This window comes from Drepanopeziza brunnea (assembly GCF_022702325.1).
Source record: "Drepanopeziza brunnea f. sp. 'multigermtubi' strain 214-2 chromosome Unknown ctg16, whole genome shotgun sequence".
NCBI lineage: Eukaryota > Fungi > Ascomycota > Leotiomycetes > Helotiales > Drepanopezizaceae > Drepanopeziza > Drepanopeziza brunnea.
The window spans coordinates 1,682,141-1,698,342 of record NW_027094079.1 but is presented as its reverse complement, the minus strand read 5'-3'; the positions used below and the strand labels follow the sequence as shown (position 1 = coordinate 1,698,342).

General features: G+C 50.4%; 6 protein-coding genes across 6 annotated transcripts; 3 read left to right on the top strand and 3 right to left on the bottom strand.

Moving 5' to 3' along the window:
* Positions 1-335: 335 nt before the first annotated feature.
* On the top strand, positions 336-1,451 carry L3040_008762 (uncharacterized protein; the record flags this gene model as incomplete). Its single annotated transcript, XM_007290801.1, has 3 exons — positions 336-384; positions 556-745; positions 962-1,451. The coding sequence occupies 3 exons, from the start codon at positions 336-338 to the stop codon at positions 1,449-1,451; spliced, it is 729 nt and encodes a 242-aa protein (XP_007290863.1).
* Positions 1,452-2,188: 737 nt separating this feature from the next.
* Positions 2,189-3,514, bottom strand: L3040_008761 (uncharacterized protein; the record flags this gene model as incomplete). The annotated part of the gene is made up of 4 exons (XM_066157187.1): positions 2,189-2,707; positions 2,754-3,315; positions 3,364-3,368; positions 3,416-3,514. The coding sequence occupies 4 exons, from the start codon at positions 3,512-3,514 to the stop codon at positions 2,189-2,191; spliced, it is 1,185 nt and encodes a 394-aa protein (XP_066010445.1).
* Positions 3,515-4,042: 528 nt separating this feature from the next.
* On the top strand, positions 4,043-5,460 carry L3040_008760 (uncharacterized protein; the record flags this gene model as incomplete). The annotated part of the gene is made up of 3 exons (XM_066157186.1): positions 4,043-4,253; positions 4,325-5,350; positions 5,414-5,460. The coding sequence occupies 3 exons, from the start codon at positions 4,043-4,045 to the stop codon at positions 5,458-5,460; spliced, it is 1,284 nt and encodes a 427-aa protein (XP_066010444.1).
* Positions 5,461-6,367: 907 nt separating this feature from the next.
* Positions 6,368-7,277, top strand: L3040_008759 (uncharacterized protein; the record flags this gene model as incomplete). The annotated part of the gene is made up of 5 exons (XM_066157185.1): positions 6,368-6,411; positions 6,568-6,613; positions 6,740-6,769; positions 6,902-7,085; positions 7,138-7,277. The coding sequence occupies 5 exons, from the start codon at positions 6,368-6,370 to the stop codon at positions 7,275-7,277; spliced, it is 444 nt and encodes a 147-aa protein (XP_066010443.1).
* Positions 7,278-8,304: 1,027 nt separating this feature from the next.
* On the bottom strand, positions 8,305-10,228 carry L3040_008758 (uncharacterized protein; the record flags this gene model as incomplete). The annotated part of the gene is made up of 5 exons (XM_066157184.1): positions 8,305-8,626; positions 8,822-8,863; positions 9,107-9,335; positions 9,586-9,720; positions 9,898-10,228. 5 exons carry the CDS (start codon positions 10,226-10,228, stop codon positions 8,305-8,307), a joined length of 1,059 nt encoding a protein of 352 aa, XP_066010442.1.
* Positions 10,229-12,048: 1,820 nt separating this feature from the next.
* L3040_008757 (uncharacterized protein) lies at positions 12,049-12,857 on the bottom strand (the record flags this gene model as incomplete). Its single annotated transcript, XM_007290806.1, has 3 exons — positions 12,049-12,461; positions 12,533-12,635; positions 12,732-12,857. 3 exons carry the CDS (start codon positions 12,855-12,857, stop codon positions 12,049-12,051), a joined length of 642 nt encoding a protein of 213 aa, XP_007290868.1.
* Positions 12,858-16,202: the final 3,345 nt, after the last annotated feature.

Below are 16,202 nucleotides of genomic sequence, written 5' to 3'. Positions count from 1 at the left end.
GAACGTCGAGGTAGGTAGATTATTCTGCGAGTACCGATACTGGCAAGCAGTTCGACCCTGCGAAGCCTCAGGCGGGGGTTCACCTTTGTTGATTAGTTGCCCATGGTTGCCGTCGCTTCGAGATTAATCCGGAGTGGGAGATTGATCCGGAGCGGGAAAAAAAATTCTCGACGATAAAAGAGGCGAGCGCGTTCTTCTCCGACCTCTCCCCCTCCTCTTCCACCACCACAACACCCCACGACCAACCCCCCCCCTCCCCTCCCCGAACGCTCTCGAAGCATTCGATACACTCTTCCAACTCTCCCTCTCGACATCCTCGAGAAACAACCGTGATCATGGGCCAGGCTTGGTCCGACAGAGAGGCCGCGAAAGGTCTTCCACCCGGTATGTACACTTCTCCTCTTCGTCCTCCATCCCCCTTCTTCCACCGTCCTCTTTTCTTGTCCCGCAAGCATGGGGGATCGAGCGACCTGGAACTGGAATTGATACCCTACGGTCGCACTCGATGATTGATGGGTGCTGGTTAACTGACATGTGATTTGACATATTGCGTAGAGAAGTCGTTCAGCACGTTTGCGCGCCGCTTCATCGGTGTTCCCGACACGGATGGGATGGAGTGGTTCGAGCGCAAGCGCTGTACTGCCGAGGAGCCGACGAAGACAACAGGGCCTGGTCATGGAGATGGCGGCGGCGGCGGCAGCGGTGGCGGTGGCGATGATGAGATGGGTACAAAGGGACCGCCTGGGTTCGTCTATTCTCTTCCTCTGCTTTTATTTTCTGTTTCCTCCTCCTCTGTCTCCTCACTTCTTCCTCTGGGATAGCGTTTCTTTCTTCTTCTCCTTCTGCTTTTTCCCATTTTGAATCCGGATTTCGAGTATCAGAATCGTGTCGAACCTGAAAGCCAGTTACCCAGGTACCTACCTGTTGGAAGGGGGGGATATAAAAGCTGACCATTTTAAAGACCGGAGATAGAGACAAATGCCCCAGCAACCCCGAAGATGTCCGCACCACTGGCAGATCCAACCACACCAAGACGCGACTTCAACAAATACCGCCGTCTTGCTCAGCCCGCCGCGCCCTCCTCGAGTTCCCCATCAACCCCCGAGAAGTTCTCACCGCTTCAAGACCCATTCACTTCAACCCCCAAGAAGGCCGCACCACTGGGAGATCCATTCACTCCAAGATCCGACTTCCACAAACGTCGCCAACTTGCTCAGCCCGCCCCGCCCGCCTCACCCTCCGACAGAGCCAACAAGCAAGCCACGGAAGCCGCCTACCAACGAAATGAGGCCCCGACCCAGACATCTCGCCGCCCCATCCGGCCCTCCATCTTCTCCCTACCGCCCCCCATCTTCTCCATCCCGGAGCCAACCGCCCGCCCTAAATCAGCAGCCCCATCACCTCCTGCCCACACAGCCCGTGGTGGCGGCCCCAAGGCGCGTGGTCTTTGATCGTTCTCGCCTCTTGCCTGGAAAATTCGGCTTTCTGCCTTGAACTTTCGTATTTGTCCTACCTTTCCTCGGCCTTTCGAGACCACCGACATCTCTTGCCTGCTCGGATGCTTTGCCTGTTCCGGCTGCTATCCGTGGATTGCATTTGGGACGGGCTGCATTGGGTTGGGCTGGATTTGTGCTGTCCTGCTCCGGTCTGGTGGTGTCGCATGGAACGGTATGGAGGAACTTGTGCGCCTTATGCAGTGCTATTCTGCTCTGGGCTGACCTACTCTGTTCAGATCCGGTTTGGTCTCGCCATCCAGCCTACTTGCTTGCTTTCTCTGTGGAATTGGCTGTTGTACTTACCCGCCTTCCACGCATGAGAGAGGCAGGATTGGCAGCGGTAATTCCAATTCGAATTGAAAATGCGAATGTAATTAAGGACCGAATGAATGAATGAACGCATGCAATGAATGAGCGAGCGCATAAGAAAAATGAACGCATGCATGCAATTTTTTTCTTCGGGCTTGAAGAAAGGGAAGCGTAACTTGACACATAAAAAAAAGACACAAAAAAGGGAGTGATGAGATTTTGAGCCAGGAATTAGCAGAAACGCAGCAAGAAAGTAAGATCGTAGAGTGCGTACATACACTTATGTGATAGGCCCTGCAAATGCCAGGTTCAGTCCGTTGTTTTCAGGCGCCAAAACTCCACGCCATCCCATGCTGCAAGCAAATACAAACCTCCAGACCAAGCTATGCGGTACCTCTCGGCTTCGCCTTAGCCTTGGCCTTCTCCTTCTTCTCCTCCTTCAGCTTCTTCTTCTTCGCATCGTTCTTCTCTTCATTCTTCCTCTTCAGATTCTTCAGCTCTGCCTCCGTCTTCGGGATCGGCTTGAAGAACCCTTCTAGTCTCGCTTGCTGACTGCTCTTCAGGTTCTTCTGCAATCGGGTAGCTCCGGAACGGACTCTGTCTTCTGAGAATCCCTTCTCTTCAACGAGGAATTTAATGAGTCCATCGACATCGGGGGCTTCCCATTTAAAGTCACAGTCTGCGTGATCGGCGGGGGTGACATCAGGGTTGAAGAAGAGGTCACGGGCGTCTTTGTAAGGCCAATCTTCGGGGATGCTATACTTAGCTTTACCGGCCTCAACAGCGGCGACAAATTTCTCGATGGTGCCGTATTCACGGATGATTTTAAGAGCCGCATTAGGGCCGACCTTAGGGATAGGGTCTAGGTAGTCACATCCGAGGAGGATGCAGAGGTCGACGAACTAAACTTGTCAGCTAGACGTAGTATAAAGAAAGCAGGGGACCTACCTGGGCGCGATCCATACCAAGTCCTTCCAGAACCTTTGGCAAGAAGATCTCCTGGATGGGCTCCTTACGCTGCTCACTGAACGTAAGATGGCGCAGCAAGACGGGGGCGTCAAAGCAAAGCGTGTCCATATCTTCACTCGCCGCCGCATACACCTTATCAGCCCTGGCCAGCACCGCACACTGCGCTTCCGCTTCTGTAGGCGCGATGATATATGGGATACCCATACACTTCAGCAGTCTTTGACACTCAGCATTATGCTCCCGCGTGACCCTAACAGTGCGTCTGGAGAACTTCTCAACATCCTCGGCCGTGCCCGTCTCCTTCGCCTCCTCCAGACCCTCGGTAGCAGTAGCTTTGCGCTGGAAGCGCTTAGCAAGTTCGCCCGACTTGAGCTTTGGAGGGGCGCCGTCGAAGACATAAATGGGCTTGATGCCGTTATCGACGATGCGCAGGGTGCGGTAGAACATACCCATTAAATGGGAGGTTGTTTCGCCGTCTTCGTTGGTGAGCATTTCACCGCCCGAGCGGACGGCGATCAAGAAACTGTAGATGCTCATGGATCTGGGATTATAAGCGCATGTTGGTACATTTGGTCAGAGGAGTACCGACGCGTCCTGAGAGGGTTAGAAGATGCGCCCGAAGGGGTGGAAGGAAGACGTACAATAGCAACTTTTCTGCCGAAGTGGTTCTTGATCTCGCCTTCTTTGTAGGCATCTGGACACTCGTCCTTGATGATGGAGAAGAGCTGCTTGATACCCATCTTCGCGGTTGTGGTCGAATGATGGTTCTGGTTGAGGTTGTGTCGGTACAGAAGAGAGAGCGAGAGAAAGGGAAAGTTCCGAATGAATGAGGTAGACGCGATTAGTGTCGGGCCATCTTCGGGAAACACGTCGAATAGTGGGGCCATGAGCACCGAGAGCTAGTGTATGGATAAGTACCTGTAGCTATCTCTAGATACCTACCTAAATGCTTACCACTTCCAATTCAGCCCCAACTGAAAGTTCCAGACCGAACTAAAACTTGCAGAAAATATTACTTTGAGCCCCAATTTTCTTTTATCTTTACAGAGCTTGTTTCTTCTTGTTACGAACAGTGCCAGTCACTAAATCCGGCACTAGGACCACTGCCGACCCAATGTGGCAAGCCTCGGCGAGGGCTGGAGGTGGCGTGAAAGTGATGGGATACTTTCTTTCTCCCACTTGATTCCCACAAACTCCTTTCCAAACCATTTTATTTTTCCTCTTTCTTCTACTGATATCTCAATATCATTCTGCCTCCAGTTCTCAACATGTTTAGACCCGTCATCCGCATTACCAGCCGCCAATTGGCATCAGCTGCTCGCCCATCAGCCGTGAGAAGCTACTCGGCGCACGCCACCCCGCAGTCGTTCAACTGGCAAGATCCGCTGAACGCAGCAAGCTTGTTTACGGAAGAAGAGCTGGCCATTTCAGAAACGGCGGAGGCGTATTGCCAGGAGCGCATATTGCCTCGAGTTCTTGGTACGTGGGAATGCTCTCTCGCTCCCTGGTTAGGAAAGGGAGTAGAATGGAGGCTAACATGGACATGGCAGAGGCATATAGGAAGGAAAACTATGACAGGAAGATCCTCGAGGAGATGGGCGAGCTGGGCTTGCTCGGCGCTACGATCAAGGGCTATGACTGTGCGGGAGTATCGAACGTAGCATCTGGGCTTATCACCAAGGCCGTCGAGAGAGTAGACAGCGGATACCGGTCTGGCATGTCTGTCCAGTCTTCGCTAGTAATGGGGGGCATTGACGAATTCGGCACGCAAGAGCAGAAGGACAAATTCATACCGAAGATGGCGAAGGGGAAGTTGCTGGGTGCGTTTGGACTCACGGAGCCGAACCACGGAAGTGATCCGGGGTCCATGGAGACGACTGCGAAGCCACACCCTACAAAGAAAGGGTATTTTTCAATCTCTGGGGCGAAGACCTGGATCACAAATTCGCCGATTGCGGATGTTTTAATGGTCTGGGCGAAGCTGCAAGAAACGGGTAAAATCCGGGGGTTCTTGATCGAGAGGTCGGAGTGCCCACCTGGAACCCTAGAGACACCTGCTATCAAAGACAAGAACGGACTGCGAGCATCAATCACTGGAATGATCCAGCTGGACGAGTGCCCTGTGCCAGAAGCGAACATGTTCCCGAGCATTGAGGGGCTGAGAGGACCCTTTACATGCTTGAACAGCGCCAGATATGGCATCGCCTGGGGCACTATCGGAGCACTCGAGGACTGCATTTCAAGAGCCCGGACTTACGCTTTGGAACGAAAGCAGTTCAAGGGCAACCCGATTGCCAAGTACCAGCTGGTGCAGAAGAAGCTGGCTGATGCCACTACGGACGCCGCATTTGGCACCTTGGCAGCAGTCCAGGTCGGAAGACTGAAGGATGCGGGTCAGGCTGCGCCGGAGATGATCAGCATGATCAAGCGACAGAATTGCGACCGGGCGTTGGCCAACGCCCGGATCCTGCAGGAGATCTTTGGAGGCAATGGAGTGAGTGATGAGTACGGAATTGGGAGGCATATAGCGAATTTGTTCGTCACAACTTGTTACGAAGGCCAGTCAGATATCCACGGTACGTTGAGGTTCCTGTTACTGGACGTGGAGAGGAGAATTTGGTGGTTGCTGACAGATGTAGCTCTGATTCTTGGACGTGCTATCACGGGTATCCAGGCTTTCGTATAGGGGGGCTAAAGTACGGGGTTTTCTGGGTCTCGGAGCCATTAAAAATGTACACATAAAGTTCATGGATCGATGACAGCGAACTGAGACTTTTTTTGTGTATCTACGATCTCTCGGTGAGGCAGAGGGGGTGTGGGTGGATGGGTGAGTAGTGGGTTGGGTTGATCTCTATCTGTAGACTAAGGTACTTACTGGCTAAGAAAGATGGACGGAACTCATGGCAACAAAGAATTAGTTTGATACTTGATACTTGATACTTGAATGTTCGAGGACGAGATGGGTGAACACTATGTATATCTCGAATTCATTAGAACGTGATGGTGGCGTGAATCAATATCTACCTTAGAAGATGATCTCTTTGTCCGGTCACGTCAGAGCAGAGCCGAATCCAAATCTCGTCCTTGGCCCTTCCCTCCGTTCCTTTCCTTACCTTCTTCGACCACCAACTCACGCTCAACCACCAACTACCTTACTTATCTTCCCTTCTCCTCCTCCTCCACCTCCTCCTCCTCCTCTTCCTCCTCCTCCTCCTCCACCACCACTACCACCACCACCACGATAAAAGAGATCGACACAAAACCGACACCACACAGGAAGAATCCCACCAGCTGCGTCCGCATACTTACCGGTACTCCGAGACCCGTGAGTTTTATCTGACTTATCGTCGGCACCTAAAATTCTGCGTCATTCCCTCCCTAACCGCACTATTGCCGACGTGCACCGACCAGATTGGAATCTGGCCGCTAACGTCGTGCCTCAGAACTCAGAACAACCAACCTCGTTTCGGTTTGCTGGGCCTTCGAGAACCCTCAAGACTCGACACCACAACCCCCTGAACCTCCCCCCTCCCCTCCCCCCTCCCCCCAAACTTCCGACTACCACAACCCTCACAACACATACAATCGTCACTATGGCATTGAAGAGAATCAACAAAGAGCTTACAGATCTGGGCCGGTACGTTGAACGCTGCTCCTTCTATCGCCACCGCCCGGAATGTTGCCTTGGTGGGGCGCCGGCGCAAGCGGGGTTCCTCGCAGAATCATCAATACCTTCATCTTTGGGCTCGAACAATACAGAGAGATTCCATGCTGACCTTGGTGTGCTCTGCAGTGACCCACCGTCGTCCTGCTCCGCTGGTCCTATCGGAGATGATCTGGTACGTCCCTTCCCACGATCGCCCTCGACCTGAGACAAAGGGCCGGATCCGCACACGAACATGTTGCGTGGAGACTCGGGATCTGCTATGGCTATAATCATATACTGACCGTGTGGGTTGGATTAGTTCCACTGGCAAGCTACCATCATGGGTCCTGTAAGTGTCGTCTATTCCTCTCTCTTCTACGAGAATCCCCGCCTCTGAAACCATGTGGCTCCGGCAGCGATGGCAGCGATGGCAGCGATGGCATGAACCTACGATCCGGCATAGGTCTAACAGTTGCCATAGTCAGATTCGCCATACTCTGGAGGTGTCTTCTTCCTCGCCATCCACTTCCCAACCGACTACCCGTTCAAGCCCCCCAAGGTTAACTTCACCACCCGCATCTACCACCCAAATATCAACTCCAACGGTTCCATCTGTTTAGACATTCTCCGAGACCAGTGGTCCCCCGCCCTGACCATCTCGAAGGGTATGTCCTCCACCTCCCGGCCCTTTGATTCATGCTGACATGGCCTCACCAGTCCTCCTCTCAATCTGCTCCATGCTGACTGACCCCAACCCCGATGACCCACTCGTCCCCGAAATCGCCCACGTCTACAAGACCGACCGCTCCCGATACGAGGCCACGGCACGAGAGTGGACACGCAAATACGCCATCTAGGCACCGCAGACGGATGATCCACGGAACGAGATTAGATGATAAGCCTTTCCTTCCTCACCTTCTGCGTCGCTCGTTCTCCCCCGCGTTTACGGATATGGCTGGCGTCGACTTTGCTGCACAACAAACAACTTTGGTTTTTTCCCTCTCCTTTGGGCTTCTTGCTTTTTCACTCGGTGATGAGGTAGTGCGGTTGAGGAAAGTGATGGGGGATCCTGATGGTGTGGGGTCGATGGTAGGGGGGATGGGATGGAGGGGTGAATGTGGTTCAGAGCTACTTGTGGTTTGATTGCGAACGCGGGTGTGGCTCTGGGGCTCTGAGCGTGGCTAGCGTGGAGAATAGATGATCATTGCATTCATATCGAGCCTTCTTTTTTCTCTCCTTTTGCGTTGATGTTGGGCGACAAGTAGGCAATGCATTAATTGAAGCATCAGGGTCCTTGCTGTGCTGCTCCAGAGGTCGTGTTTTGGAAAGGGAAGGGGAGAAGAGGTGATTACGTTGCAAGTGCGCCAATATGCAGAATATGCAGCAGTACACAAACCCACCTCGTTCCTTTCTTTCGTTCCCTCTTTCAATCAATTATCTATTTATACTCCTCCTCCTCGTCATTCTCCTCCTCCTTCCGCTGCCGCTGCCGCTGCCGCTCCCGCTTCCACTTGGTAAATCTGATCTGATCTGATTTTATATCTCCAAAAACCCAACCTGCCCATCCGCCCCTCTTGTCTCACAATAGTCTGGCAATATCATATTCATATTTCTCTTTTTACCTTTGCCTTCTTGCAGACATACTTGCCTGACGAGTGATTCTGGTTGTAAAGCGGGTGGAGAAGGAGCGGGAGGGAGGAGGAGCCTCGAGGAGGGAACCGATCGCTTGAAAATCATATTTTACAGATGAGTAGTCAAAGTCCATTTAAGCTACCTTGAATCGCACTCCGTCCATCCCATCTTTTTCTTCGCGATAACTTCAACGCTAAAGACACCCGCTCCCTTTGCTTTCTCCATTTCACCCAACAAATCAACCCCTTGACTCTACCTCCTCCCACCAGCCTTCGCCATCTGCTGCAGCTCCTCCAGGCCGCCATCCTCCAAGCCCTCGAACAGCTTCAGCTCCGGAATATCGACGCCGTCGTACACGCTGTAGTTCTTGAACATGGGCCGCACGACGTTGTTGAGGCTCGCCGCCGGGTTGACGGGGTTGACGAGCAGCTTCTCCTCGCCGAGTATCGAGAAGCGCGTCTTGGAGGTCTCGCGCTGCAGGTGGTCCCAGTCGACGCAGACGTGCTCCCTGTGGCCGACGTGGCGGGGGTAGCTTCTGGTGGCGCTCTGGGCGGTTTTGGGCCAGTAGAAGTAGCTGGGGGGAGGGAGGGAGGGGGCCATTGTTAGCGCGGCTGGGGGACGGGATGTATTTATGGGGAGATTTTCCATGAGAAGGAGAGAGAGAGAGAGAGAGAGAGAGAGAGGCAGGGAAATAAATACATGGGCGGAGGGAGAGATGGTGACGAGGATGGGATGGATGGTGCGGGAAAGGAAAGGAAGGGGGACGTACTACAATGACATGTCGCCTTGGCACATGATGGCTTGTCGGATGCTGGAGGAGGGGGGTTCGGTGCGTTAGCATGCATTACTTCTCTCTTTTTTTTTTTTTTTTTTTGCGCTCATTTTCTCATTGTTTTTCTGTTTGTTTTCCGTTCCCCTGTTTACTTTTTACTTCTGCTTTGCAGTTTTGACTTCGGCTTCACTCAAGTGAGCGAGCGAGCGAGCTAGAAAAGCACGGCTTCCGGGGTGAATAGGCAAAGTAGGGAAGAGAGGGAAGAGAGAGAAGGAGACGAACATATCGAAGCAGTGGTCGGCGTGGACGTTGATCTGGTTCGGTCCCGGTGGGACGACGTCCGGGTCTTCAACGTAGACGTTGGGGAACATGGAGCGTCTGAGGGCATAGAGACAATGCAGGTTGTGGAAGACGGCGGGCATGCCGTACAGGTCGCCTGAGCCGTCGGCTAGCTCGGTCGACTCGAAGCCGGCTTTCTTGGCTTCGTCCTTGTTCACGCGCTGGTTTACGTCTGTTTGTTTTGCGCGTGGTGGGTCAGTAACGTGAAGCGAGGTAAGCGAAGCGAAGCGAGCGAGCTGCGGGTGAAGGGGGGTTTTGAGTTGACTTCTTCATGTAGGTACTTTTCTCTCTTTTACATTTGTCTCTTTCCTTCTTTACTTCTTTGCTTCTTTTTTTTTTTTTTTTCTTTCTTTTTTTTGTATTTTAAGGATAATTTTTTGGGGAGGGTTGGATGGTCGGGACGGATAGTGGGCACAACTTACTCGCTATCAGCTCATTCCAGGCGTCGTCCAGCTCAGGCCGGGGAATCCCCTTGTACTTCAGATTCTCGGGCTTGGTGGTGTAGAACTCGTCGTCGAGAATCTCAAGATGGTGTTTCACGGCTCTGGCTGTGATGTCTGTTTTCGCCGGGCATCACCTGCAATTAGCTGCCACCCAGCCGCTGGAGTTCAACAAGCATACAACGAGACAGTTGCATAGGGACGAGCATAACGAGAGTTCGTAGTCCAGATTCTAGCGACCAGCAGATACCAGGCTGGAATCGGAAGTGGAGTTGGAGGCAGAAAGTAACATACCATGCGTAGGCAATTTCGGCAGCACGCTCGCTCCAGACCTGTACCCAAGCTTGTACATCATGGGTAGCAGCGCCCACGGCAACAGGATCAAGACGGTCAAGAGAGCTTTGTAGGTTGAGCTGAAGGCCTTTTGGAGAGGGAGCTTCCTGGGGGCGTCTTTGTACAGCGGCGAGCTTTCGTCTTTCTCGAGGTCATCGGTGTCGCTGAGGAGGGTGTCGGTTGAGAGGCTGGAGCGATAGTCTTGAGAGAGGGAGGAGGGGGAGGAGTAGTTGTCTGCATCGTGTTGAAGGGGGGTGCAGGACGGTGTAGATGAAGGGGAAGGGAAAGGCATTGTTGGTGAGTGGGTGTCTCAGTGAGAGATAGGTAGGTAAGTAAGTGCTTGGTAGGTAGGTAGGTGGGTGGGTGAGGAGATTGAGGATAGATGAGGAAGCGAGTTATTTTGTGATGTAACGTGATTTGATGCGATGTAAAGTAATATGAAGAAGCGGTAGAGGGTACCTCGACGGGATGTAGGGAGAGGAGGAGAAGAGGAGCGGAGACTGAGGTTTCTTCCTCGCGAGGAACAGTGGCAACACTGAATCTGATATTATCATGCATGGATCCATGGATACGGGGCAGCTAGGTATCCTTCATCGCACGGCAGTATATACTTCTGTTGTTGCGCTGAACTGATCCATAGTGCCTGCTTGATCTTGGGTCGTTGAACTTGCCAGCTCGCTTGCTTGCTCGCTTACTCTTCTGCACGTTTTGATTCATGTCAATGAGCGATATACCTATCGACCCATACTCTTAAAGTGTATTCACTCTACTCTCCCATCGGCCGATAGGTCTACAACTCCGTATACCGTGTAATCGCAGAGTATCACCAGGTACTTCTACTGCATGTATCCACCGTTCACTCTTTTCTTCGTCCTTGTGCATTCAGCCGTGGCATTGGCGGGTGGTCTCTCTGGTTCTGGGAAAGGGCCAAAGGCTAATCCCGTCTCTGGGAGTAGGCTGAGTTAACATTTACCTCACACCTTCATGCAAAGCAGATCTACAACGTAATGATATCTTGCAATCCTTGCAATTCTGTCTACGGTCTCGCGAATATCTTTCAACTCGAGGTGGGCCATCAGAACATGCTTTTAGCGCCTTTTTGGGCGTCCAGTTCTGGTCCAATTCTCTCCGGATCCTGCTTATTTGATTGGCTTCATTCCTTGCCAAACTGGGCCCTCTCTTCTACGAATATGGTGCTGACGGCTTCTGGATAAGCCGAGTACAGCTATATCGTCGTCGACGCAACTTTGGCTGGGTCTTTGTTATATACATCCAATTTTTCTTATGGGTAAATGTAAATGGAAATGGGAAGGAAGTTCACGGCGAGGGGCGAGAGAGTATTGCCGATTGGCGTCCATCCAACCTTGCGCGTGCTACAGCGCGTGATCGGTACGACAGCGACATTGCTGGCTGGCTGGCTACCAGCTGGGCCGGAGTAAGCGTTTACTTATCGAATCAAGTGTTTACATTATACGGAGCAAGCCTTCTCGCTTAAGATCAAGAGGAGAACCCTAAAGCGCGGCATCGCATGCATTCATGCACGTCGATCTTGGCTGGATTCCTTTCTTCTGCTGCAGTTCGTATCCATATTTTGACTCTATCTTTTGGCGTTTCATTCATGACCTCTCAAGGCATGTTTTGGCGAGACTTGACTGGACCGGATTGGACCGGATCGGGTCGTATCCTCGTAGTATCGAAGAGCGGATCTGCCACAAGCAAACATACGGACATACCAGAGGCCCACCGCTCATGCGTGGTGCATGGTGCGGTGAAGAAGGAAGGAGAGAACTGCATACGAGGAGTAGCTGCGAGCTGAGTATCGGAGAAAGATGTCGTCGACTCCCGAAACCATATCTATTCTCTCCCAATATCGCGTCTGCAAAGTTTCCCTCTGTTGGCGGCGGTGAGCTGCTGCTCGGGTGGAGAAAGTGCGCATCCACTTCGACCGCAGGTACTATGTTGGCCGCACGAGCAAGTAGAATCGCAGCAAGAGTTTTAATGAGATGGGTTCTAATGTACAACTAACAAGATCCATTCTAATATACAATTGACGAGCCTTTTAATGAAATGAGTTCTAATATACAATCAACGAGCCACTCCCTTCAGATTATATCAGTCCGTACTTCTAGGATCTCTGTCAATATTCCATCCCTTCCAATGAAGGGTTTCTTCCGTGTGCTCATCTTGCTCTTCATCTGTTGGCCAGCACTGAGCCCAAAAACCTAACTTGTTTTCGTTTACCATATCAGTTGGGATGACCATTTGCAATACCGCATCGTTAACAGCGGCGTCGTCGGTAGGTGAAAAGCGTATTACAGTTTCCCGGTCGGCTCCTACATTTCGGAGGTACTGATCGATATATGCTTCGTTTCCGGTCCACAAGTCATCTTCATCATCGCTCCAAACAAATTCGTCGTTGTCTTCTGGGATCCATACTTTCTTTACCGCTGCCATATCGTATTTATCCGCTTTGACAACACAATACCATTCGCCAGACGTAGCTTCGAGGGCAGCAGGTTCGCTTACTATTTAGAGTATTAGCTCTTACGCGTAATAAAAAATAATCTATCCCGTAAATATGATCGAATAAACTTACCGAGATAATAGCCTGGTCCTATATCATTGGGAAAATTAAGTGGGTGATTGAAAAATTCAGTTTGGACAGGCCTATTATGGGTATTGATAAGCTCGGCTTCTTCCTATTTATGATTCGCGTAATTAGTATAATGAGCTTATGTGATACTTCGAACGGATAGTTGTAAAAAAAAAAAAAAAAAAAAAAAAAAAACACTAACTGGGGAAGCTAATCGATAGCCGATGAGTATTCTATTCTCTGGATCTTTTTCGCCTAAAGCTTTACTAAAAAGAACGCTCAAGGCCAGCGAGATTGAGATGATTGTAGGTTGCGATGATAGCCTCATATTTACGAATTGTGAAGAATCGTTGTTGGTGATGTAGAGCAAGTACGAGGAGGCGAAACCGTCAAATTGTCTGTAGAGGAAAATGGTGTGATGATGAATTGAGTCCAGAGTCAGTCCAAAGAGGAAATATATATCTTCGACGTTATATTCATCTTACTAATGTTGGCAGGAATATTTGGAAATTATCGTCGGGCTATAAATAATCGCACGGCCAATATCCGTATGTTGAAGACCACTTTATAGAACAAATCCAATTCATCGCTTAGTTTGTTATTCGTAATACTCTTCCAATCCTCTATTTTGATTTAAAAATACCAAACGTAACCGTGCGCCAATAGAGAAAGCTGTTTCTGCTAAAAAGAAGGAGAAAGGAAGGAAGGATAATAGTGGGGTCAATATTCGTATACCGAAGATCATCTTAAATGCCTGGTATAAAATCGAATTTAACGCTTAGCTCACTATTCATAGTTTTCTTGCAATCCTCTCTTCTGATCTGAAAAGACCAACGTAGTCGTGCGCTGATGGAAGGATTTTGCAGCCGAGTTATTAGTCAGTGCGCGGATTTGTACTGGCTTTTAGGTACTCGTGCGGCCATGAAGCCTGTCCCCACCGGTACTCTAAGGCGATAATCTTGGAGATAAAACGGTGCGCTGGAGTGCCTATTTAGTGCGAAGAGTCCTGCGGCTTATTTTTGGGCGATTTTCGCCGTGGCGGACAGACTTCATGGCCCGCACGAGTTAAACTCGGTAAGTTATCCTAAATGTAAACTCAGCGCCATAGCCAAGAGGTTAGTAGGTGACGATCACTGACCTCTCGAGATGCATATCTGTAACTATGAGTTATCTCAAGATGAGGAACTCTATTCGGCCTCGGTAGTTTGCCCTTGTCTTAGAGACAATTCCATGTCCTGGCCCTTGACTTGAGATACGGACTTTAGTGAACTGTGTACTGGTATTTGTGTACTTGTACATCCGGACTTTGATACGAAAACCTCGTCAATTCGCTGAATATGACCGTCGACCACTACCTATTGTACTACCTATTGTACTACTCTTATTATACTACTACTGATCTTCATCGGCGCTGTGTTCGTACGAAAATATCTATTCCGTACGGGCTGCAACGAAAATATTCTCTTATTTTCTCTCTCCTCAACGCAAACCAAGATCAAGTTGACTGGCCTTGTAAGATCCCTCTTTTCAAAAATACCTCAGTCGACTAATAGTGGGGATGAACTCAGGACCTTCGCATGTTGGGTCAACTCGGCTGCAGAATCCGGATGCTTTTTTCGCAGAGAGCTCATTCCTCTTATCTCGACTCTTCTCTAAAGTATAAGTGATGTAGTATGCTTCGTATTATGTTAGCAAAAAGGTCAATAGGATAGCTGGCTGCACTCATGACCTGGATAAGGCCTTGTTTTCGTGTATCACATGTTTTTTTTTTTTTTTTTTGAATAATATCGCATCTGCAGAGGTTCACTTCCAATGGCAGCGGTGAGCTGCGGCTTGCCTGGATAGAGAGTCCGTATCCACTTCGATCGCAGGTAGGTAACAAGATACGCTTTTCGCAGAGACCGTATTCCTCTCGGTCTCGACTCTCGTCTAGAGTCTGGGTGGTGGATGTGCTATACTCCACCTCATGTAGACGGAAAGGTTGATGGAATGGCTGGCTGCACTCATGACCTGAACGGGGTCTTTGTCTTTGCATTTTTGCTGCATGCTAGACACTGGGGCAGGTGATAACGGCGGTCGCAAACGCAGATGCAGAGGTACCTAGCACGAAATCGATATCGTGATCATCGGAATTCCGCTGGAGACATACGTGCGGGTGTGTATATAAGCCCAGCGGATTCCACTTCTTCACTATCCATCACAGCATCTCCAGCCGGTTGATCTTCTTATCCATCTCCTTCGAAAGAAAGACAAATCGAAAAACATCCTCGAAATCTCTACCCTTTTGCATACAAACAACAAAAGTCTCCCTCAAGATGAAGTTCACACTCGTCTTTACCGCCTTGATTGTCGCCGTTACGGCTATTCCCCTCTCTGCTCCGTAAGTCCTTCTTTTTTTGAGCCTTCCTCTCTCTCTCTCTCTCTCTCTCCTGACTTGGAGATCGCTGATGCTGAGACTTGCTATGCAGTGCCGAAAAGAGAGCTGCGCAAGACTCTGGCGATTTGCAGAAGCGAAAAGAGGATCGCGGCTTGTTCGCTGTTGACTGGAAGGACAAGAGGCAAACTCGCTGAGGATGATGCCTGGAAATAGAAGCGTCAAGGGCAGGACCATTGATGTCAGCGGGCTATAACTGGTAGTCGTCGGTCATCTCTTGCTTTTTCTTTCGGACTTGATTTGGGCACGCGGAGAGGAGAGAGGGTAGGGTGGAAGGGGAGGGAGGGAGGTGGGAATTTCTGATAGTGTTTGCCAAAGACTTCCTCTCACATCAGACTGCCTCTTTCAATGTCAACTCCGTGGTTCGTTCGTCACTTGGTGTAGGTAATGCCTCTTTCGTTCATCAGGTGATTTCCTTCTCTCGCTAATCCTTGGCCGCTATCTAAATCTCCCGAGGTTATTAATTGATATTCTCTCTCTCATTCTCTCTCTCATTCTCTCTCTCATTCTCTCTCTCATTCTCTCTCCCCCCCTCCCCCTCTCTTTCTCTCCCTCTCTTCGCTCTTTCATTCCAAAGACCAGCCCGCATACCGCATACCGCATACCGCAACCGCCGAGTCATCATCATCCCCGACTCTGCTCCAGGGAGGACTTGTGTTCGAGGGATCCAATAAAACAAGCATATATTTTCAAACAAGCTCGCGGCGGGTTGCGAAACAAGCTCCGCAGCGGGTAGGGGAGGGAAGGGAGAGGAGGGGGCGTAGGATGGATACATGATATGATATGGTACGAGATAATGTAAGATTATGAAAAATAGGTAGGTCTACGTGTACTTGTTTACTTACAGGGCAAAAGCAAAGAGGGTGAGAGGTAGGTATAGATAGAGCGAGAGGATACCAAGCCAGTTCAAGCCAGTCCAAGCCAAGTCCAGCCAGGTATTATCCTGATATATATGGATTAGAGCATGACTGCTTTCTTTGTTTCTTTCCTTCTTTCTTTCTTTCTTTCTTTCTTTCTTTCACTTCTTCTCTTGCATTCACCTAACCCGATAGCAAAATGCACTTCGATCACAGTTCACGTTCAGCCGTGGTGGCTATATGTCCATTTCTGTTTCCGTGTGGTTTCCCCTTTGCCCTGCCTTACCTTGTCTTGCCAGGCGACATGCAGGATTTTCAGGATTACAATTTCGCAGGATGCTGCAGAAACTTGACACGGCGTCAACTCCAATGGAGCGTGTCG